This window comes from Chiloscyllium plagiosum, unplaced genomic scaffold (assembly GCF_037043375.1).
Source record: "Chiloscyllium plagiosum isolate Xiang-an unplaced genomic scaffold, Cpla_swu_hap1 HiC_scaffold_6, whole genome shotgun sequence".
Taxonomy (NCBI): domain Eukaryota; kingdom Metazoa; phylum Chordata; class Chondrichthyes; order Orectolobiformes; family Hemiscylliidae; genus Chiloscyllium; species Chiloscyllium plagiosum.
Window position 1 is genome coordinate 19857158 of NW_028270144.1, and position 18631 is coordinate 19875788.

At 42.0% G+C, this 18631-nt stretch overlaps 1 protein-coding gene across 4 annotated transcripts in view; it reads left to right on the plus strand.

Moving 5' to 3' along the window:
* Positions 1 to 6819: 6819 nt before the first annotated feature.
* The window catches only part of LOC122550501 (dedicator of cytokinesis protein 9), a 339837-nt gene continuing 328025 nt past the window's right edge, over positions 6820 to 18631 (plus strand). For all 4 annotated transcript variants that reach the window (XM_087987930.1, XM_043691316.2, XM_087987937.1 and 1 more), the window contains exon 1: positions 6820 to 7182. In XM_087987930.1, the coding sequence (XP_087844056.1) occupies positions 7063 to 7182 (120 nt within the window). In that variant the 5' untranslated portion in view covers positions 6820 to 7062. The remainder of the gene's footprint in view (positions 7183 to 18631) is intronic.

Sequence of the window (18631 nt, forward strand, 5' to 3'; positions counted from 1 at the left end):
CCAGTCAAGCCATGTCTTGGTGCTTGTGGGAAAGTTCTGGCGATGAGGCATTCTGCCAAATGGCTTTGACAGTCTGCTCAGGGAACCGCTCGATAGGATCCGTCCTCTCCTTTTCCCGAAGGGTCTCAAGGACACTATGTGCTGACTACTTCCTGATGGACTTGTGGTCAAAGGTGTTTTTCTTCATAAACTTCTCCACGAAGGACAAGTGATACGGAACGGTCCAACTACTCGGAGTGTTCCGCGGCAGCGAGGCCAGGACCATCCTTCACAACACCGGGTACAGGTAGAACCTCAGTACGTAGTGACACTTGGTGTTTGCGTACCGGGGATCCACGCACAGCTTGATGCAGCCACACACAAAGGTGGCCATCAGGGTGAGGGTGGCATTGGGTGTATTTTTTCCCCCGTTGCCCAGATCTTTGTACAGCGAGTCCCTTCGGACCCGGTCCATCTTTGACCTCCATATGAACTGGAAGATGGCCCGGGTGACTGCAGCGGCACAGGTTCTGGGAATAGGCCAGACCTGTGCCACGTATAACAGCAATGACAGTGCCTCACATCTGATGACCAGGTTTTTTTCCCGCAATGGAGAGCGACCGTAGCGTCCATCTGCCCAGTTTCTGCCTCACTTTGCTGATACGCTCCTCCCAAGACTTGGCGCACGCCCCAGACCCCCCGAACCAAATACCCAGCACCTTCAGGTAGTCGGTCCTGACGGTGAAGGGGATCGAGGATTGGTCAGCCCTGTTCCCAAAGAGCATGGCCTCGCTCTTTCCTTGGTTTACCTTGGCCCCCGAGGCCCGTTCAAACTGGTTACATATGCACATGAGTCTGTGCTCGGACAGCGGATCCGAGCAGAAAACGGCGACGTCATCCATGTACAGGGAGGCCTTAACCTGCAGGCCCCCGCTGCCAGGAATAGTCACCCCTCTCAGGCTCGCATCCTTCCTGATGGACTCGGCAAATGGCTCTATGCAGCACACAAACAAGGCAGGAGAGAGAGGGCAGCCCTGCCTGACTCCAGATCTGACTGGGAAGCTATCTGATTCCCACCCATTGATTGAGACTGCACTGACAATGTTGGTGTAGAGCAGTCTGATCCAATTCCAGATTCCCTCCCCAAAGCCCATTTTGGAGAGAACATCTCTCATATACCTGTGTGATATCCTGTCAAAGGCGTTCTCCTGGTCCAGGCTGATCAGGCAGGTGTCCAACCCTCTGTCCTGCACGTAGGCGATCGTATCCCTGAGGAGTGCGAGACTCTCAGCGATCTTCCTGCCCGGCACAGCACAGGTTTGGTCAGGGTGAATCACTGACCCCAGAGCAGACCTGACCCGGTTGGCGATTACCTTTGACAGAATTTTGTAATCCGCATTCAACAGTGAGATTGGTCTCCAATTTTTGAGTTCCTCCCTCTCCCCCTTCCGCTTGTAGATGAGGGTGATGATGCCTTTCCTCATGGATTCGCTCATGGTACCTGCCCGAAGCATACTGACATACACCTCATGTCATCACTCCTGAATAGCCTGCTTCTAACTTTAATGTGAGGAAAGTAAGCTAGTTCTGTTCAGCAAGATAAAAAAATTACGAATTTCATTCAGTGCAATGATCATTTGTCCTGCACTGTACTACTACAACAGCAACAATGTAAACATTACATGACCAATCATGAATGATGTCTGTCATCCTTATTATACCCAGAATGATCTAAAATGGGCAGGTGAGATATATGTGGGGCACCATTACAAATTTACAAGTCAGCAGTAGCTATTTCCTTAGGCCAATATTGCTGGTCACCTCTAGTAGTGAACCTTGGAGAGTATTTTTGCTAAACATACCTTTGACAAATGTTGGTTTGAGCTTCTAACCATATGGGTGTAGTTTTGCTTGCTGAGCTGGAAGGTTCATTTTCAGACGTCTCGTCACCCTACTATGTAACATCTTCAGTGGACCTCAGGCAAAGCACTGCTCATAAGTCCTGCTTTCTATTTATATATTTGGGTTTCTTTGGGTTGGTGATCTCATTTCCTATGGTGAGGTCACTTCCTGTTCTCTTTTTTAGATTACTTACAGTGTGGAAACAGGCCCTTTGGCCCAACAAGTCCACACCGACCTGCCGAAGCGTAACCCACCCATTCCCCTACATTTACCCCTTTACCTAACACTACGGGCAATTTTAGCATGGCCAATTCAGCTGACCTGCACATCTTTGGACTGTGAGAGGAAACCGGAGCACCCGGAGGAAACCCACGCAGACATGGGGAGAATGTGCAAACTCCACACAGTCAATCGCCTGAGTCGGGAATTGAACCCAGGTCTCTGGCGCTGTGAGGCAGCAGTGCTAACCACTGTGCCACCGTGCCTTCCACAAAGTCTCAGGGGTTGGTAGATGGGTTCTAACTCGATGTGTTTGTTGATAGAGCTCTGGTTGGAATGCCATGCTTCTAGGAATTCTCGTGCGTGTCTTTGTTTGGCTTGTCCGAGGATGGATGTGTTGTCCCAGTCGAAGTGGTGTTCTTGGTCATCCATATGTACGGATACTAGTGAGAGAGAGTCATGTCTTTTTGTGGCTAGTTGGTGTTCATGTATCCTGGTGGCTAGTTTTCTGCCTGTTTGTCCAATGTAATGTTTGTTACAGTCCTTGTACAGTATTTTGTAAATGACATTAGTTTTGCTTGTTGTCTGTGTAGGGCCTTTCAAGTTCATTAGCTGCTGTTTTAGTGTGTTGGTGGGTTTGTGGGCTACATGATGCTAAGAGGTCTGAGTAGTCTGGCAGTCATTTATGAGATGTCTTTGATATAGGGGAGAGTGGCTAGGGTTTCTGGACATGTTTTGTCTGCATGTTTGGGTTTGTTGCTGAGAAATTGGTGGACTGTGTTCATTGGGTACCCATTCTTTTTGAATACACGGTATAGGTGATTTTCCTCTGCGTAGATCTCTGTGCTGCAGTGTGTGTTAGCACATTGAAATAACATTCTGATGCAGCTTTGTTTGTGGATGTTGGGATGATTGCTTCTGTAGTTCAATATTTGGTCCATATGTGTTGTTTTCCTGTAGACGCTGGTTGGAAGTTCCACACTGGGGTTAAATTCTGACTCCAGAGTTTAACCATTTTAGATGTAGAATTATGTTAGGGGTTAATTCATCAGATGGACTCGGTGTATACACAAGGAATGGAGTTCCCATTTCCCTCTTTACTTGAGCGCTGATCAGATTTCAAAGATTGACAGAAGAGGTCCTGCATTTTGGGAAAGCAAATCTTAGCAGGACTTATACACTTAATGGTAAGGTCCTACGAAGTGTTGGTGAACAAAGACACCTGGAGTGCAGGTTCATAGTTCCTTGAAAGTGGAGTCGCAGGTAGATAGGATAGTGAAGAAGGCGTTTTGTATGCTTTCTTTTATTGGTCAGAGTATTGAGTACAGGAGTTGGGAGGTCATGTTGCGGCTGTACAGGACATTGGTTAGGCCACTGTTGGAATATTGCGTGCATTTCTGGTCTCCTTCCTATCGGAAAGATGTTGTGAAACTTGAAAAAGTTCAGAAAAGGATGTTGCCAGGTTTGGAGGATTTGAGCTATAGGGAGAGACTGAACAGGCTGGGGCTGTTTTCCCTGGAGCGTCAGAGGCTGAGGGGTGACCTTATAGAGGTTTACAAACTTATGAGGGGCATGGATAGGATAAATAGACAAAGTCTGTTCCCTGGGGTGGGGGAGTCCAGAACTAGAGGGCATAGTTTTAGAGTGAGAGGGGAAAGATATAAAAGAGACCTGAGGGGCAACATTTTCACACAGAGGATGGTAAGTGTATGGAATGAGCTGCCAGAGGAAGTGGTGGAGGCTGGTACAATTACAACATTTAAAAGGCATTTGGATGGGTATATGAATAGGAAGGGTTTGGAGGGATATGGGCCGGGTACTGGCAGGTGGGACTAGATTGGGTTGGGATATCTGGTCAGCGTGGACAGGTTGGACCGAAGGGTCTGTTTCCATGCTGTACATCTCTATGACTCTGTGACTCTATCAGTCTTGACAGGTTTATCTCCAACAGAACCAGTCCACAAATCCAATGGATTTGATAATCCTGGATCTTTATTTAGGTTTCCTGTCTCTTCCACTGTCTCTAGCTCCTGTCCAGTATGGACCTGAGTTGATGTTGTTCCTGGGTTATATAGTTTGATGGGATTTGCCTTTGATTCTGGGAGAGTGTATCTCAGGTGCACTGATTCAGACTAGCACTGGGATGGATAGGGGTGAGTAGGGTAATTGGAAATATTATCTGAGTACCTAGCTGCATGCCACTAGACATCTTGGTTTAATTGATTTCATATTACATCAATGCATCTGAATAAGGAAATACAGACATGTGGGTGATGAATATTATTAACAGAGAAACAGCCCATGGAACATAAAGTTCAAAGACTGATGGAGATTTACGATTTCATGGAATTTTCAGTGAAGGAAAAGACCATTTTGCCCATCAGAATAATACTATTATCTGTGCTCCCATCTTGTGTCATCTCACCTTATCAACATATCATTCTATTAATTTGTCCCTTGGGTGTCTATCTAGTTGTCTTTTAAATGCATCCCGATTGTCCACTAAACTACCCTCCATGGTAGTAAGTTCCACATTCTAACGTTAATTTCAAGGATTTCTGATTTAGAGACAGAGTATACTTAAAACTGTGATGGAGCCTAACAAGAATATAAATGTCAGCATTCTCAGGATTAAAACAGTTTTCACTCATGTACGAGCTGTGCAAGTTCAAATTTCTCTTAATTTTGATTTCTGCTGGTCCAACTCATTCAGCGCTGGAATTGTACCAGAAATGTTCAAAACCAATGCTGTGATCACTGACATAGAACAACGTAGACTTCAATTAAAGTTAACCTTCACACCTTTTTGTTGCATGACATAGTCCATTACTCAATTACTTATTTCTAATACTCTCATCTCTGAGTATAAATGTATTCAGGTCAAGCCTCAATCCAGATTTTCCAATTGTAGGGCTAGGAGATTGCTGCACTGTTGGAGGTGGCATTTCATTTTTTTAGGTGAAGTATTATCTTAAGGCTGTATCTTCCTTCTTAGTCAAATTTAAATTATCCTATGACTCATTCACAAAGAAGGACCATAACAGATCACCATAACAGATACCTAGCTATGATCATCTTGCTGTTTTTGGCAATTTCCTGTGACGACCAGTTTCTGACATTACCATCATGAATGCACTTTAGATGAAGTTAATTGGCTATGAGATACTTTGGAATATCCTGAGATTTACAAAATGAGTTGAATAAATATTTGCATTTTTTAAAAAAACTGCCTTAGAACATGTATATATGATGAGGGATACTACAGCATTTGGTCTCTAATTCACTCCAGGTCAAGCACTGAATCTGCACCTTCCAAATTTGGATCAATCTTTCAATTTTAGTGTGTCTTTGAGTTGTTTGAACAGACTTGAACAGATATTCCAAAACTGATGATTTGGTGCAATGGTGAGGACTGCTTTGTCAAAGGGTCTGTTTACCAGATGTGACAATAAATTAATATTCTGTCTGCATATCATGGCAGCCCAGATGATTGTTAAACATGCTGTGCCACTCACTGAAGAACAGCAATGGATTCATCTTATTAACATTCTCTCAGAATAATCAGGCCATTCCTCATTTTGCTCATTTTTTTGGATCTTGCTGTGTCTAAAATAACTGCGCAAAAAAGATAGCAATCACTGCACTTAAACATAATTCATTGTTTGTGAGCATCTTCTACAGAAACAGAATTAATCACATCGGTATAAAGTTGCTTACAAGTATGTGACTTCCTTAACTTCATAAATAGCGAAACAGAGCGAGTAAAAACCAGAATATTACGTCAACTTTTGTGAATCAGCCTCAGCTAGATTTATCGGGTTCAGTCCTGAGCATTGCACTTTAGGAAGAATGCCAAGATATTGGAGAAGGTGCAGAGATTTACCAGAATGGTACCAGGAATGATGCACTTCAGTAATGGGCAAAATAGAGTACTACAGATGCTGGAGATTAGAGCCAAGAGTGTGGTGCTGGAAAAGCACAGCAGATCAGGCAGCATCCGAGGAGCAGGAGAATCACTTCAGTAATATTGAGTGGCTAGAGATACTGGTATTGTTCCTCTTGGAGGAGAGGTTAAGATGAAATTTAACAGAGGAGTTTCAATCATGAAAGATCGTAATGGAATAAATGTTGAGAATACTTTTACTGCAGGAGGGTTAAAGTAACTGAAGGCGACAGATCTAAGGTGATTCACCAGTGAGCTAGGAAGTGGTTTGGGCCTATTGGCTTTGGGACCGGGGTAGGGAGGAGCACAGATGCAATTGTAACTTTCAAAAAGGACCATAAACTGAAGGAGTAAATTTTACAAAAGCTCTGGGGTAAGTGTAGGGGGAAGGGGAAGGAAGAGAGATTTGAGATCATGGAATTAATCATATGCCTCCTTCATAGAGTTGGCTCAGGCACTGATGTGATGTGGAATTCAATGAAATGTAAATATGGATTTCTTTGAAATGAAACCACAGTATCATCTGCTGGAAACAATCAATCAAAACAGACAGCTGCAGCAGGATTCAGTTCGAATCCAGAAAGATGGTTAGGGGTTTTGCTTTTGAAGAAGTTTCAATGATCTTTTTGCTCTGCATAACTTAGAAGAGAACTGATTTGCTCAGAGACAATCCCATTGTTATTTTCTCTCTACCTGGGGTGTAGACAGTTGATGGGGAGAGAGAGGGCAGTAGAGATTACGCAGTACAAGCTCTCTCTGCTACAGGAGGGTAGATTGCACAAGTCACACCGGGAGTGATCATTTTTGTCCTTTCTTGTAAGATTTAAGCAGCCCCAGTCCTACCGCCTGATTGAGCACCTTCCAAAGCTCAAGAGAAAGGGGCTGGAGAGCAGACGCAGGAATACTGACGAGAGGGAACAGGAATTGGGTGGAGGAGGATGTGAGTCTTGCTGGAGGTGTTCAGGAAGCTGCGAGGAGAAGGTGGAAAGTCTGGAGGCCGAGCCTGACCCTCCGGGGTTATGTTAGGAGAGCCCATGGCTCAGGAAACACGGAGATTCACTAGGGCTCTGAGCAAACCTGGCACCGCAGCTGAGCTCCGGCAGAGCGTCTCCGAGGTGGTTCGGACCTCGGTCTTTGTGGTGAGTCAGCTCCGCCTGCCCTTCGCTGCAGCGACCGGAGAGCCGGCCCCTCTCTCTCGTTCATTCCTTTCTCTTTCCCTCTCATTGTCACCGCTTGGGGCCTGGCTAACACTCAGTACCAACCGCGGAGCTGGCAGAGATGCAGAGTCCCGGGGAGGGATGGATGGCTTTTACAAATCCCACTCCTGTACAGGAAGGGAGGCAGCAAACAAGTGTCACTGTCTCTGTGTTGGGATGATTCTGATTCTGTCAGTGTGGCTGTGTTTGCCAATATGTGTGTGTGCATTTATATATATTATATTCATGTTTATTTGGCATATATATCACAAGTGTCTATTAGTTAAATTCCACATTCCAGTAAAAAAAATTCTCAGTAGCAAATAACATGTTAAATAAGTTGTTCTTATTTGCAAACATACCTAGGCAGTATGCTTACAATCACCTCCAGGAGTATGATAGATTCATACACAAACAGAAGAGGAGTTACAGAAATATTTTGTATTTTTCATGCATTTCCTTAATTGCATATATTTCATGTACATTGTATATTCGAAGAATGCATGCCTGTGTTCTCAAAAGGTGAATTACTTTATTTGGGATTTCCTTAACTCTTCACTGTTTTCACCATGCTATTGGAATAGCTTTTGAGATTTGCAATGATCATCAGTTGCTTAACTGGCTTAAACAAATGTTAAAAATGAATATGACACCTCTCTTCCCCTATTTTGCAGTTATGTTATTTATGTATGTGTATATATATATATAAGCAAGAATAAAAATCCACCAAAGGAGGCCATTAGGTCTATCATGCTTGTGCTGACTCTTTGAAAGAGCTGACTAATTAGGCCAAATCCCTGCAACTTTCTCACTTTCAAGTAGTATACAATCCCTTCAGAAAGTTGCTGTTGTATTTGCTTCCACTGCCGTCTCAGACTACACATTCCAAGTTGTCAGAACTCATTGCATAAAAATATTTTTTACAGTGGAGATGCTGATAAGCCTGTTTTGTTTTGTGCGGCCGTCTTGTAAGCAAAGTGTTTCCTAATTTTCTGCTTGTGATGCCCAATGGGTGGCATAGTGGCTCAGTGGTTAGCACTGCTGCCTCACAGTACCAGGGTCCCAGGTTTGATTCCAGCCTTGGGCGGCTGTTTGTGTGGAGTTTGCACATTGTCTATGTGGGTTTCCTCCGGGTGCTCTGGTTTCCTCCCACAGTCTAAAGATGTGCAGGTCAGGTGAATTGGCCATGCTAAATTGCCCATAGTGTTAGCTGCATTAGTCAGAGTGAAATGGGTCTGGGTGGGTTACTCTTCGGAGGGTCAGTGTGGACTTGTTGGGCTGTAGGGAATCTAATCTAACATTTCCTTGATTTGATGTTGAGCTTCAGTATTGATGTAAGTTATTGTACTGACAAAACTTAAGCAAGGTGTCCTAAATACCTTTTATTGTTACTTGTATTGGAAAGCTGTATGCTTGGAGTAGTTTTGACAACTATTTAGTATTTATGCGTGAACTAATTTTCTGAAGTTCTCTATTCTACCAATGCTTATTTTCAGTATGACTATCCACTATGTACAATAACTTGCATTTATGAAGCCTCTTTTAATATTGAAAACATCACAGTACTTCAAAGAAGGGTTACTGGATGAAGGGAAAGTGAGGTCTGCAGATGCTGGAGATCAGAGCTGAAAATGTGTTGCTGGAAAAGCGAAGCAGGTCAGGCAGCATCCAGGGAACAGGAGAATCGCGTTTCGGGCATAAGCCCTTCTTCAGGAATGAGGAAAGTGTGTCCAGCAGGCTAAGATAAAAAGGAGGAGAGGCTTGGGGGAGGGGCGTCAGAAATGCGATAGGTGGAAAGAGATCAAGGTGAGGGTGATAGGTCAGACTGGGGTGGGGGCGGAGAGGTCAGGAAGAAGATTGCACGTTAGGAAGGCGGTGCTGAATTCGATGGATTTGACTGAGACAAGGTAGGGGGAGGGGAAATGAGGAAACTGCTGAAATCCGAGTTCATCCCTTTTGGTTGGAGGGTTCCTAGGCGGAAGATGAGGCGCTCTTCCTCCAACTGTCGTGTTGTTGTGGTCTGGCGATGGAGGAGTCCAAAGACCTGCATATCCTTGGTGGAGTGGGAGAGGGAGTTGAAGTGAGTTGGATGAAGGGAGTTGGTTAGCTCAGTTTGCTGAATAGTTGGGTTGTAATGAGTCCAAAAGGGTGGCGCTGGAAAAGCACAGCAGGTCAGGCAGCATCCAAGGAGCAGGAGAGTCAGTGTTTCGGGCATAAGCCCTTCATCAGGAATGTAATGCAAAGAGATAACAACAGTGTGGGTTCAATTCCTGTATTAGTTGAGCTTACCATGAAGGACATTCCTTCACAACTTTTCCTCTTGCCTCTCGACATGCGATAATACTCGGTTAAAACCACCTCCAGTCATCTCTCTACTGAGAGAGCAGCCTGTGCTTTGCTAAGTCCATGGAAATTATTACCTTATCAGACAACATTTGACGCAATGCCACAGTAGCAGAAATTGACTTTGTCAAAAAGGTTAAAATAGCCTGTAATAGAAGAGAGAGATGGAGAGTTTCGAGATGCTGTCATTTCACTATCTTCAAGTTTTATTTAACATACAGACAATAAACATAAATGATTGCTACCAGACAGAATATTTCAGAACTTATTTGAACTGACATTTTAAGTTACTACTTGAGATATTAAACCACAGAGTTGATATAGATCAGTTATAGGCAGGTAGTACTGAGGAAGTGGGGAGGCTGCAGAAGGATCTAGACAGTTTGGAGGAGTGGTCCAGGAAATTGCTGATGGAATTCAATGCGAGTAAATGCGAGGTCTTGCACTTTGGAAAAAAGAATAGAAGCATGGATTACTTTGTAAATGGTGAGAAAATTCATAAAGCCAAAGTACAGAGGGATCTGGGAGTGCTAGTTGAGGATTCTCTAAAGGTAAACATGCAGGTTGAGTCCGTGATTAAGAAAGCGAATGCAATGTTGTCAATTATCTCAAGAGGGTTGGAATATAAAAGCACTGTTGTGCTACTGAGACTTTATAAAGCTCTGGTTAGGCCCCATTTGGAGTACTGTGTCCAGTTTTGGTCCCCACACCTCAGGAAGGACATACTGGCACTGGAGCGTGTCCAGTGGAGATTCACATGGATGATCCCTGGAATGGTAGGTCTAACATATGAGGAACGGCTGAGGATCCTGGGATTGTATTCATTGGAGTTTAGAAAATTAAGGGGAGATCTAATAGAAACTTACAAGATAATACATGGCTTGGAGAGAGTGGACGCTAGGAAATTGTTTCCGTTAGGCGAGGAGACTAGGACCCGTGGACACAGCCTTAGAATTAGAGGGGGTAAATTCAGAACAGAAATGCAGAGATATTTCTTCAGCCTGAGAGTGGTGGGCCTGTGGAATTCATTGCCACAGAGTGCAGTGGAGGCTGGGACGCTAGATGTCTTCAAGGCAGAAATTAATAAATTCTTGATGTCACAAGGAATTAAGGGCTACGGGGAGAATGCGGGTAAGTGGAGTTGAAATGCCCATCAGCCATGATTGAATGGCGGAGTGGACTCGATGGATCAAATGGCCTTACTTCTGCTCCTATGTCTTATGGTCTTATAGTTATCACACACAAAATTATTATGTGATTTAGTGTTAGTAGATAACTAAGTATGTTTTAAGTTACATTTGAACATAAGAATAACATTCTCTTAGCTGCTCTTAGCTTAGCTGCATTTTACTGCTATACCAGGTTATTCAATGAGGAGGGATTGAGTGGAAAGGAACATAGTTCTGGAGTTTGGAAGAATGAGAGGTAACTTAATTAGAATTTAAAGAAGTACTGAGAAGGTGTGTCTTGTGGCACAATGATAGTGTCCATGCTTTTGGGCCTGGAGGCCTGGTTTCAAGTCCTACCTGCTCCAGCAGTCTGTAGTAACATTTCTGAGCAAGTTGATTAGGAAATGTCTTGAACACTGAGAAGCCTTGATGGAATTGATGCTGAGAGGCTGGTCCCCTCTGACTGGAGAAGCTAGAATGTAGTTATTGCCCCAGGATAAAGGATCAGCTATTTAAGATAGAGATTTCTCAACCACGGAGAGTTATGGATGTCAATCAATCAACATATTCATGACAGACTGAGAGACTTTGCTTACACACTAAGGGATATGGGAATAAAGTGGTAAAAGATTGGACATGACCTTATGGAATGACAGAACAAGCGAGAGAGGTTTACGGCCTATTCCTCTGATTTCATTTGCTCCTAATTGTTTATAATTAATAATCAAATTGCTTTGAAAATAGACCAGCACAAAAGAGAGACAGTTAACCCATTATTTCTGTTCCAGCTGTTTGGTTGAACTGTTTAGTGAGCTTCAGGTCCTCTGCACTTTCCTTAAAGGCTGGCAATTTTATGTTTTCAATTATTTACCAATTCCACTTTGACTTACTTTTGAATCTGTTTACACTGTCCTTTCAGGTGATTTGTTCTAATTCACAACTTGCTGCATGAAATGAATTCTCATTATCTCACCCTCTGGTTCTTTTGCTATTTAAAATCTGTGCCCACTAGTTCTCAATCCTCCCAGTACTGGAAAAAAAACTTTTCCTTTCGAGAGAATATTTTGAATTTGGGAATCTGCACACAATTAACTGGCAATATTGTGGCCTTATTTGTCTGTGGAAAGTAAAAGTAATTGTTTGCAGTGCTTCTATGTGAACTGACTCATGCCTGTCGACTATGTTTTAAATTTGGATTAAACATGAATGTTAACATTTTGGAAATAATGAAATGTTTATTGTACAACACCCTGATTTATTAGTCACAATATTCCCAAGTACATAGCCAGTAATTGTGTTAGTTTCTACTCTGAATTCAAAACAATTACAAATCTGGCAAATCAAAATAAGCAGAGAGGCAACTGCTCCAGTAATGTGTTCAAATTTATACAAAAATATAGAAAGCAGAATTGAGGTAACAGAATTGCAAGTGATATTGGGAAGGAATATGAATTATATCTTAAATTTGCTACAATCCCTTATTCTGTTGACCATGATATATAATTACGTAATTATAAATGTGTTCCCCAGTGTTTTTAAATAATAATAGGTTTTTGTGCTACCTATTTGGAGTATATTTCCTGAAGCAATGATTCAGTAATGTCCTGCTTATTTTGAATTGGCAGTTTTGTCATTGTAGATTAGAAGAGATATTCAGTTGCTCGGTATTTGCTGGAGGATATTTTGATAGATTTCACATATAGAGAGCCTCTGGAATGTGTTATGGACTGATATGGCTGCTGTTAAGCTTCTGCCTTAAAGAAGAATCTGGTCAGGTTCTTTTCCGGGGCAGAGATCATTTCAAAAGTTAGATTATTAGGGATAACACTGGATTCTTCAGGGCTAGTTTTAATTTTATGAGAAGGAGTTGGAGAGGAATCTTTCTATGTCTTAGTTCCCTTATTTATCCTTTTTTTTAAAATTTAACCTCTGTCAAAAGTTACATGGTTGAGGAGGTGGTGAAATGGGGGAGGTTGCAGGATGAGCAAGTGTCCGGTTATGATGCTCTCGTCATATTGCTGTGAGGTAAGCACAAAAGACTGCAGCAAGCTGCTGTGATCTGGGCTGCCCTGTCTGCAATCTGATCTGATCTGTGGGAAGCAGATTCAAAAACTTGGACGAACACTTGAAAGGAAGTTTACAGGTGTATAAGGAAAGAGCGGGTGGTGGACCGAATTGCATAATTTGCTTAAAGAATTGCATACATGCAATAGGCCAGATGGCCTATTTCTTTGATATATGACCAAATGGTCTTTGCCTGTCCCTGTGTTGTTGATGATTTCAGAAAATTATTTGGTGAATTCTCACTGGATACTTAACAATTTTATTGCATTCAATGTGAACATTATCATGTCGGTTTTGGTGCCTGCCCCAACAAGCCCATACTAGGTAGAATATTGCTAGACACCTGGAGAGGTTACCAGACAATCACCTCACAAACATGTTTAAAAGGTGTTTGTACAGAATTGGGGCTTTATTTCTGACATTTCGTAATATCTGTGGCCTTCAATTTCATTAGTCTTGGGGAAACATGCAATTGAAAGCTTTATAATCTTTCTGCAAAAGCGTTATAAATTTGTGTTCTGACTGATGTTAGATTAAAATAAACTCTAGTATGGGAAACATGAATTCAATAGAAATGTTTTGCTTTGGAAATACTGCATCATTAATCAAATCCAGTGCCTACAAACTAGTATGGGAAGCACAAATTCACATGTACAGAAATGTAGAATGGTGCAGCATAGAGTGAAGGTTATTTTGTCCTTTACACTCTGAAAGCACTGTGCAATTAGGCCCATTCCCCCTAGCCCTTTCATCATAGCCCTGCCTAATTTTCTCCTTCAAGTACGTAAGGGAAAGACATGCACCAAGATTGATAACTATAATCATTGAAATGAATTTTATGATGCGTAGCACCTTGCGATGTTTTTAACCTAGTCAAAGGTGCTCCATAAATGCAAATACATCTATGGTAGGATGGGATGAATGGTCTTTTGATCTATATTTGTTTTTGGGTTTGAAAATGTTTGTGGCTTTCAAATTATAAATCTTGAGGGGTAACAGAATGTTTAAGGATGAATAATAGATATGCACCACAATTATTTTCATTCTCCACCGAGAGAGTATTGAAAACTTATTAAGTGAATGTAGTGTTGTTTAACCAGCAATTACACATTATAGTATATCTAGCAGTTTCTTATTCTTTGTGAAATGCCTAATTCTTCTGTATAAGTATAAAACCACTGGATGTTTTTAAAGGCAATTCACACTCAACTGGGTGACACCTGATGGCAGAGATTACAAAAACTCTCACCGTTTTAATTGCAGGTTCTAATGGCTTGAAAGAAAATGAATCAAAATATAGAATTTGGTATCTGAAGAAAATGATCAAATGCTTTGAAAACTGATCAAAACTCAGCCTAAAATACAGCCTTAGGTAATTAGGGCCAAGGAGAGGTTCTCCAGTTCCTTAAACCTGCTTCATCATTCTATGAGACTGTTGCTGATATATACATTAACAACATTGACCCACATTTGTTCCAGAACCCTCTATTTTCTTGACTGGGGTTGCTTTAGCTCAGTTGGCTGGATGGTTTTTTTTCTGATGAATTCCTGATTAAGGGCTTATGTCTGAAAAGTCGATTCCCCTGCTCCGTGGATGTTGCCTGACCTGCTGTGCTTTCCCAGCAACACACTCCAGACTCTGATCTCCAGCATCTGCAGTCCTCACTTTTTCCTGGATGGATGGTTTGCAAATCAGTATGAAGCTAACAGCCTAGGTTCAACTCCCATCACCAGCTGAAGTTGCTCTGAAGGACTCTGCTTCTCAACCTCTCCCTTGCCTGAGGTATGGTGGCCCTCAGGTTTTTCATGACCAGTCACTTCTGTCTAATGGGAGAACAACCCTATGGTCTAGTAAGATTTGGCTAACAAAAATCAACCCTACTTTCAAAATTTTTAATTGAGTCACTTCTGAAGTCTTTTGAGCAAAGACAACAGTCCAAAAAATGTGCAGGTTAGGTGAATTGGCCATGCTAAAATTTCCCATAGTGTTGGGTGAAGGGGTAGATGTAGGGGATTGGGTCTGAGTGGGTTGCTCTTCGGAGGGTCGGTGTGGACTTGTTGGGCCGAAGGGCCTGTTTCCACACTGTAATGTAATCTTAAAAAAAAACCAGTGCTTGCCTTTGAAGTTGTTTCTTTCAAAAAACGCCTTATTTTCTCCCTGAAATTATTGCTGGTACAATTTTAAACTAATGATGGGAAAATGCATGCTGATAGTATTAAAAGTGACTGAGGTTACAACAGCAATGACAGAACAGCATTGGGGAATCTTACCAAGGCTTTGCATAAGCTGCATGAAACATATTAAAGATTAACAATTGGCAATCTTTTAAGGCCTTTTTTGACAATTTGTCATAAAGAATCGTTCTCGATCCGTTACTGTTGTTTCTTCAATTTTGGAGATGATTAAAGACCTTTCGCCACATGTTTAACTGATTCTAATAGGTGTAAATATTTTAGCTTTGTTCTCGATGCAGTCCTATGTACACAGGGTGTTACTGGGAGAGTGCTGTACTATTTTGGATGAGATATTAAACTGAAATGCCCTCTCAGGATCTAAATGCGTAAACTATTGAAGACAGAAAAGGATTTCTGCCCTCAATGTCCTGATCAATATTTATTTCTTTAGCCAACTTCCCCAAAACAATCCCTTCACTGTAGAAGCAGGTTATTTGGTCCATCAAGTCTACACCGAACCTCCAAAGAGCATCCCACCTGTCTACCTTATCCCTGTAACCCTGCATTTCCCACAAATTAGCCACCTAGCAATCCCTGACACTATGGGGCAGTTTAGCTTGGCCGATCCACCTAATCTGTACATCTTTGGACTGTGGAGGAGACCCATGCACACATGAGGAGAATGTGCAAACTCCACACAGATAGTTGCCTTAGAATGGGATCAAGCCTGGGTCCCTGGCGCTGTGAGGCAGCAGTGCTCACCAGTGACACAATGCCACCCCAATCTGGATATTATTTTGTTGCTGTCTGTAGGAGTTTGCTGTATGCACATTGGCAACTGCATTCCCTAAATTGCAAAGATTACAACACTTCTGAAGAATTTCATTGGTTGAAATATTTTTGGGGCAGCACGATGTTATAAAAGCAAAGTAGCTTCTTTTAAATAAACATGCGGTTTAGCAACTCCAAATTAATTGATAATTGTTAACTTGAATTTCCATATACAAAGCATGGTATTTGGTATATGTAGCATTGAATGACCCAGTGATCATGAAGCGTGTACAGAAATTAAGAGGAATAGTCACTTGATAGGAAAGAATTTGAGTATTTCTGAGAAAAAGGAATAAGCTATTATTCCTTTTCTTCTTGCACTCATCAGGGCAGTTTCAAGAATGCCAAATTTCAAAGGGAGCACCAATTCATATTGCATGAGAAAAAGGTGCTAATTGATCAGCAAGTCATCTCTCAGTTAAGAGTAAAATAGAGAACGCATCAGGGAACTGTTGTTCCTCATGTATTTCTAAGTATTTGCCACCTTTGAAATTTGGCATTCTTTCATCAATACTGATGACTGCAAGATGCGAACTCTTTTGACAGCATTTTTCTCTTTTCAGTAATAACTGAAGGAAGCAGGGTGCTTCTACTATTTAACCTTATTAATACCCTTGTTAAATTGATGAGGCACTTCCACTGAAGGCAGTTCATGAATGTGTTGTGATTTTGTTTTGGATGGACTGCATTAGTGTGTGGAGCAGATCCAGCAGCATCATGTATGTGACAGGTTTCATGTAACTGTTCAAGTTACAATAAATAAATCTCTGTAATTTCTTGTCACACTTCAGGGTGAACTGTCAATGTCGTTTAGTGTTGGGCCTGAGTAGTGAGACCACAGTGCTAACCCTTTGTGTTCCCAAGAACATAAAGGTTAGATGCAAAAATTGGCCATTCGGCCCCTCCACCATTCCACAAGATCATGGCTGAACTGGCTGCGGCCTTTACTCCATTTTCTTATCTGCCTCCCATTACCCTTGACAGCCTTGTCAATCAATGGTTTAATGATCTCAGCCTTGAGTATAGTCGGTGACTCGGATTCCGCTGCTGTCTGGAACGGAGAATTCCAAAGATTGAAAATCCTCTGAGAGAGAGAAAAGAAACTCCTCGTCTCAGTCTTAATGGGAAACCCTTCATTTTAAAATTGCTTTGGATTCCCCCATTAGGGGAAACATCCCTTCGGTGTCCGCCTTGTCACATACTCTCAGGATTAATAAAACCACTTCTATTCTTCTACACTGCCCAGCCCACTGAGCATTTCCTCCAGAATATCCCTGATTTCCAGCTTTAGTTGCAGGTCTCAAATGTTACTTATAACTGCCTCACTAAGTCAAAACATCTTTTTCCTTAACTCCAGTAGCTCTGAAGTTAAATAGAAGTGTTGAAAGAAGTTGTTTGAAAAAGCATACGCAATTATTTTAAAAAGCTAAGGATTTTGCTCCTGAGCTTTAGTGCATTGCTGTAACCAGCAGACTAATCTAATTCCTGGATATTTTCTGGTAACCCTCTGAACCTCCTGTAAGCCAACTGACAGGAAAGCTGACCCGATTCTGTTCACATTGCTTTTGTAATAACTGCAGTTTGTGTGAGATTCAATGAATGGACATCCTGTTTTAGAAGGCATTCATTGATGCTCTATATCCCCGGTTATTACAACAGCATTGTTATTGTCAATAGCACTTGTGCTATCTCAGTCAACCCTGTCGTATAAAAGGGCCATTTGCAGCCTGTTAACAATTGTTCTGGTAATGGTCACACTAAAAACTGAACACTCCATCCGTGTCTTTGCAGTGACGCTGTGGAGGAGGTAGTGAGAAGTCTACATTCATTGAAATGGTTCAGTATTGTGAGACTGCAGCTGATGGTGAATCCAGCTAATAGTACAAACCCTGTTCTCTGGCCAGTTGCGCCACCCCTTTTCCCAGCAGTTGCCTGAGCCTGAAACAGACTGACACAACCTTGGTTTCTGACAAACTGCTTGGTACTACATGACATGAATGTTGCTGACGCTTTAAACCTCACACCCATCAGGACAAACACAAGAATACCAAATTTGAAACAATCACCATCATGTTTATTGCAGGAGAAAAGAGTGCTAATTGGTTTACAGATTGACTCTGATTAGCCAACCAGTCACCTTGCCTTTGCCCCACAACCCTCCAACATCTCTGCATTTCACAAAGTCTGGCCTCTTGAGTATCCCTCAAGTTTTGTCACTTCACAACTGGTGCCCTCACCTTTGGCTATTGGGTCTTATGTCTTTCCCCTCTCATGATACCTTTGGTTGGGAAATAAATGCCTACTTTGCATCCCAACAATAACAAGATGCACACCAAAACCCATTAACAATAGAAAACATTGTTCTTGTCCATCTAAACGTTAAATTTTGATCCACTTAATTGAACTTCATATAGTAGTGTGAGAAAGGCCTCTTATTTTCAGCATGCAGTTCTGTAGAATTGGATGTTGTTAGCAGTTGCTATGTTACGGTTATTGATACCAGTGTTCAATTCATCAGTGGGGAAATTGCATCCTCTGACATCACCACAGGCAAAGTCTTTGTTTCGTTGCTAATTTATTAAAACACTAAGAGTGTGTTCAGCTTCAGGAACAAATTACATTCTGTTACAGCAATGAGATGGAACTGAAAATCTTCACATCTGGCTGTCGCTTTGTTTAAAATGGTTAACTGCTGTTTTTTAGCATAGGAACATGGAAGCATAGAAATTTAACAGCTCAGAGGTGGTATCCAGCCTAGAAAGACCTGTCTGATCCCACCTTTCAGTTAATAGTTTATAACCCTGAACCTG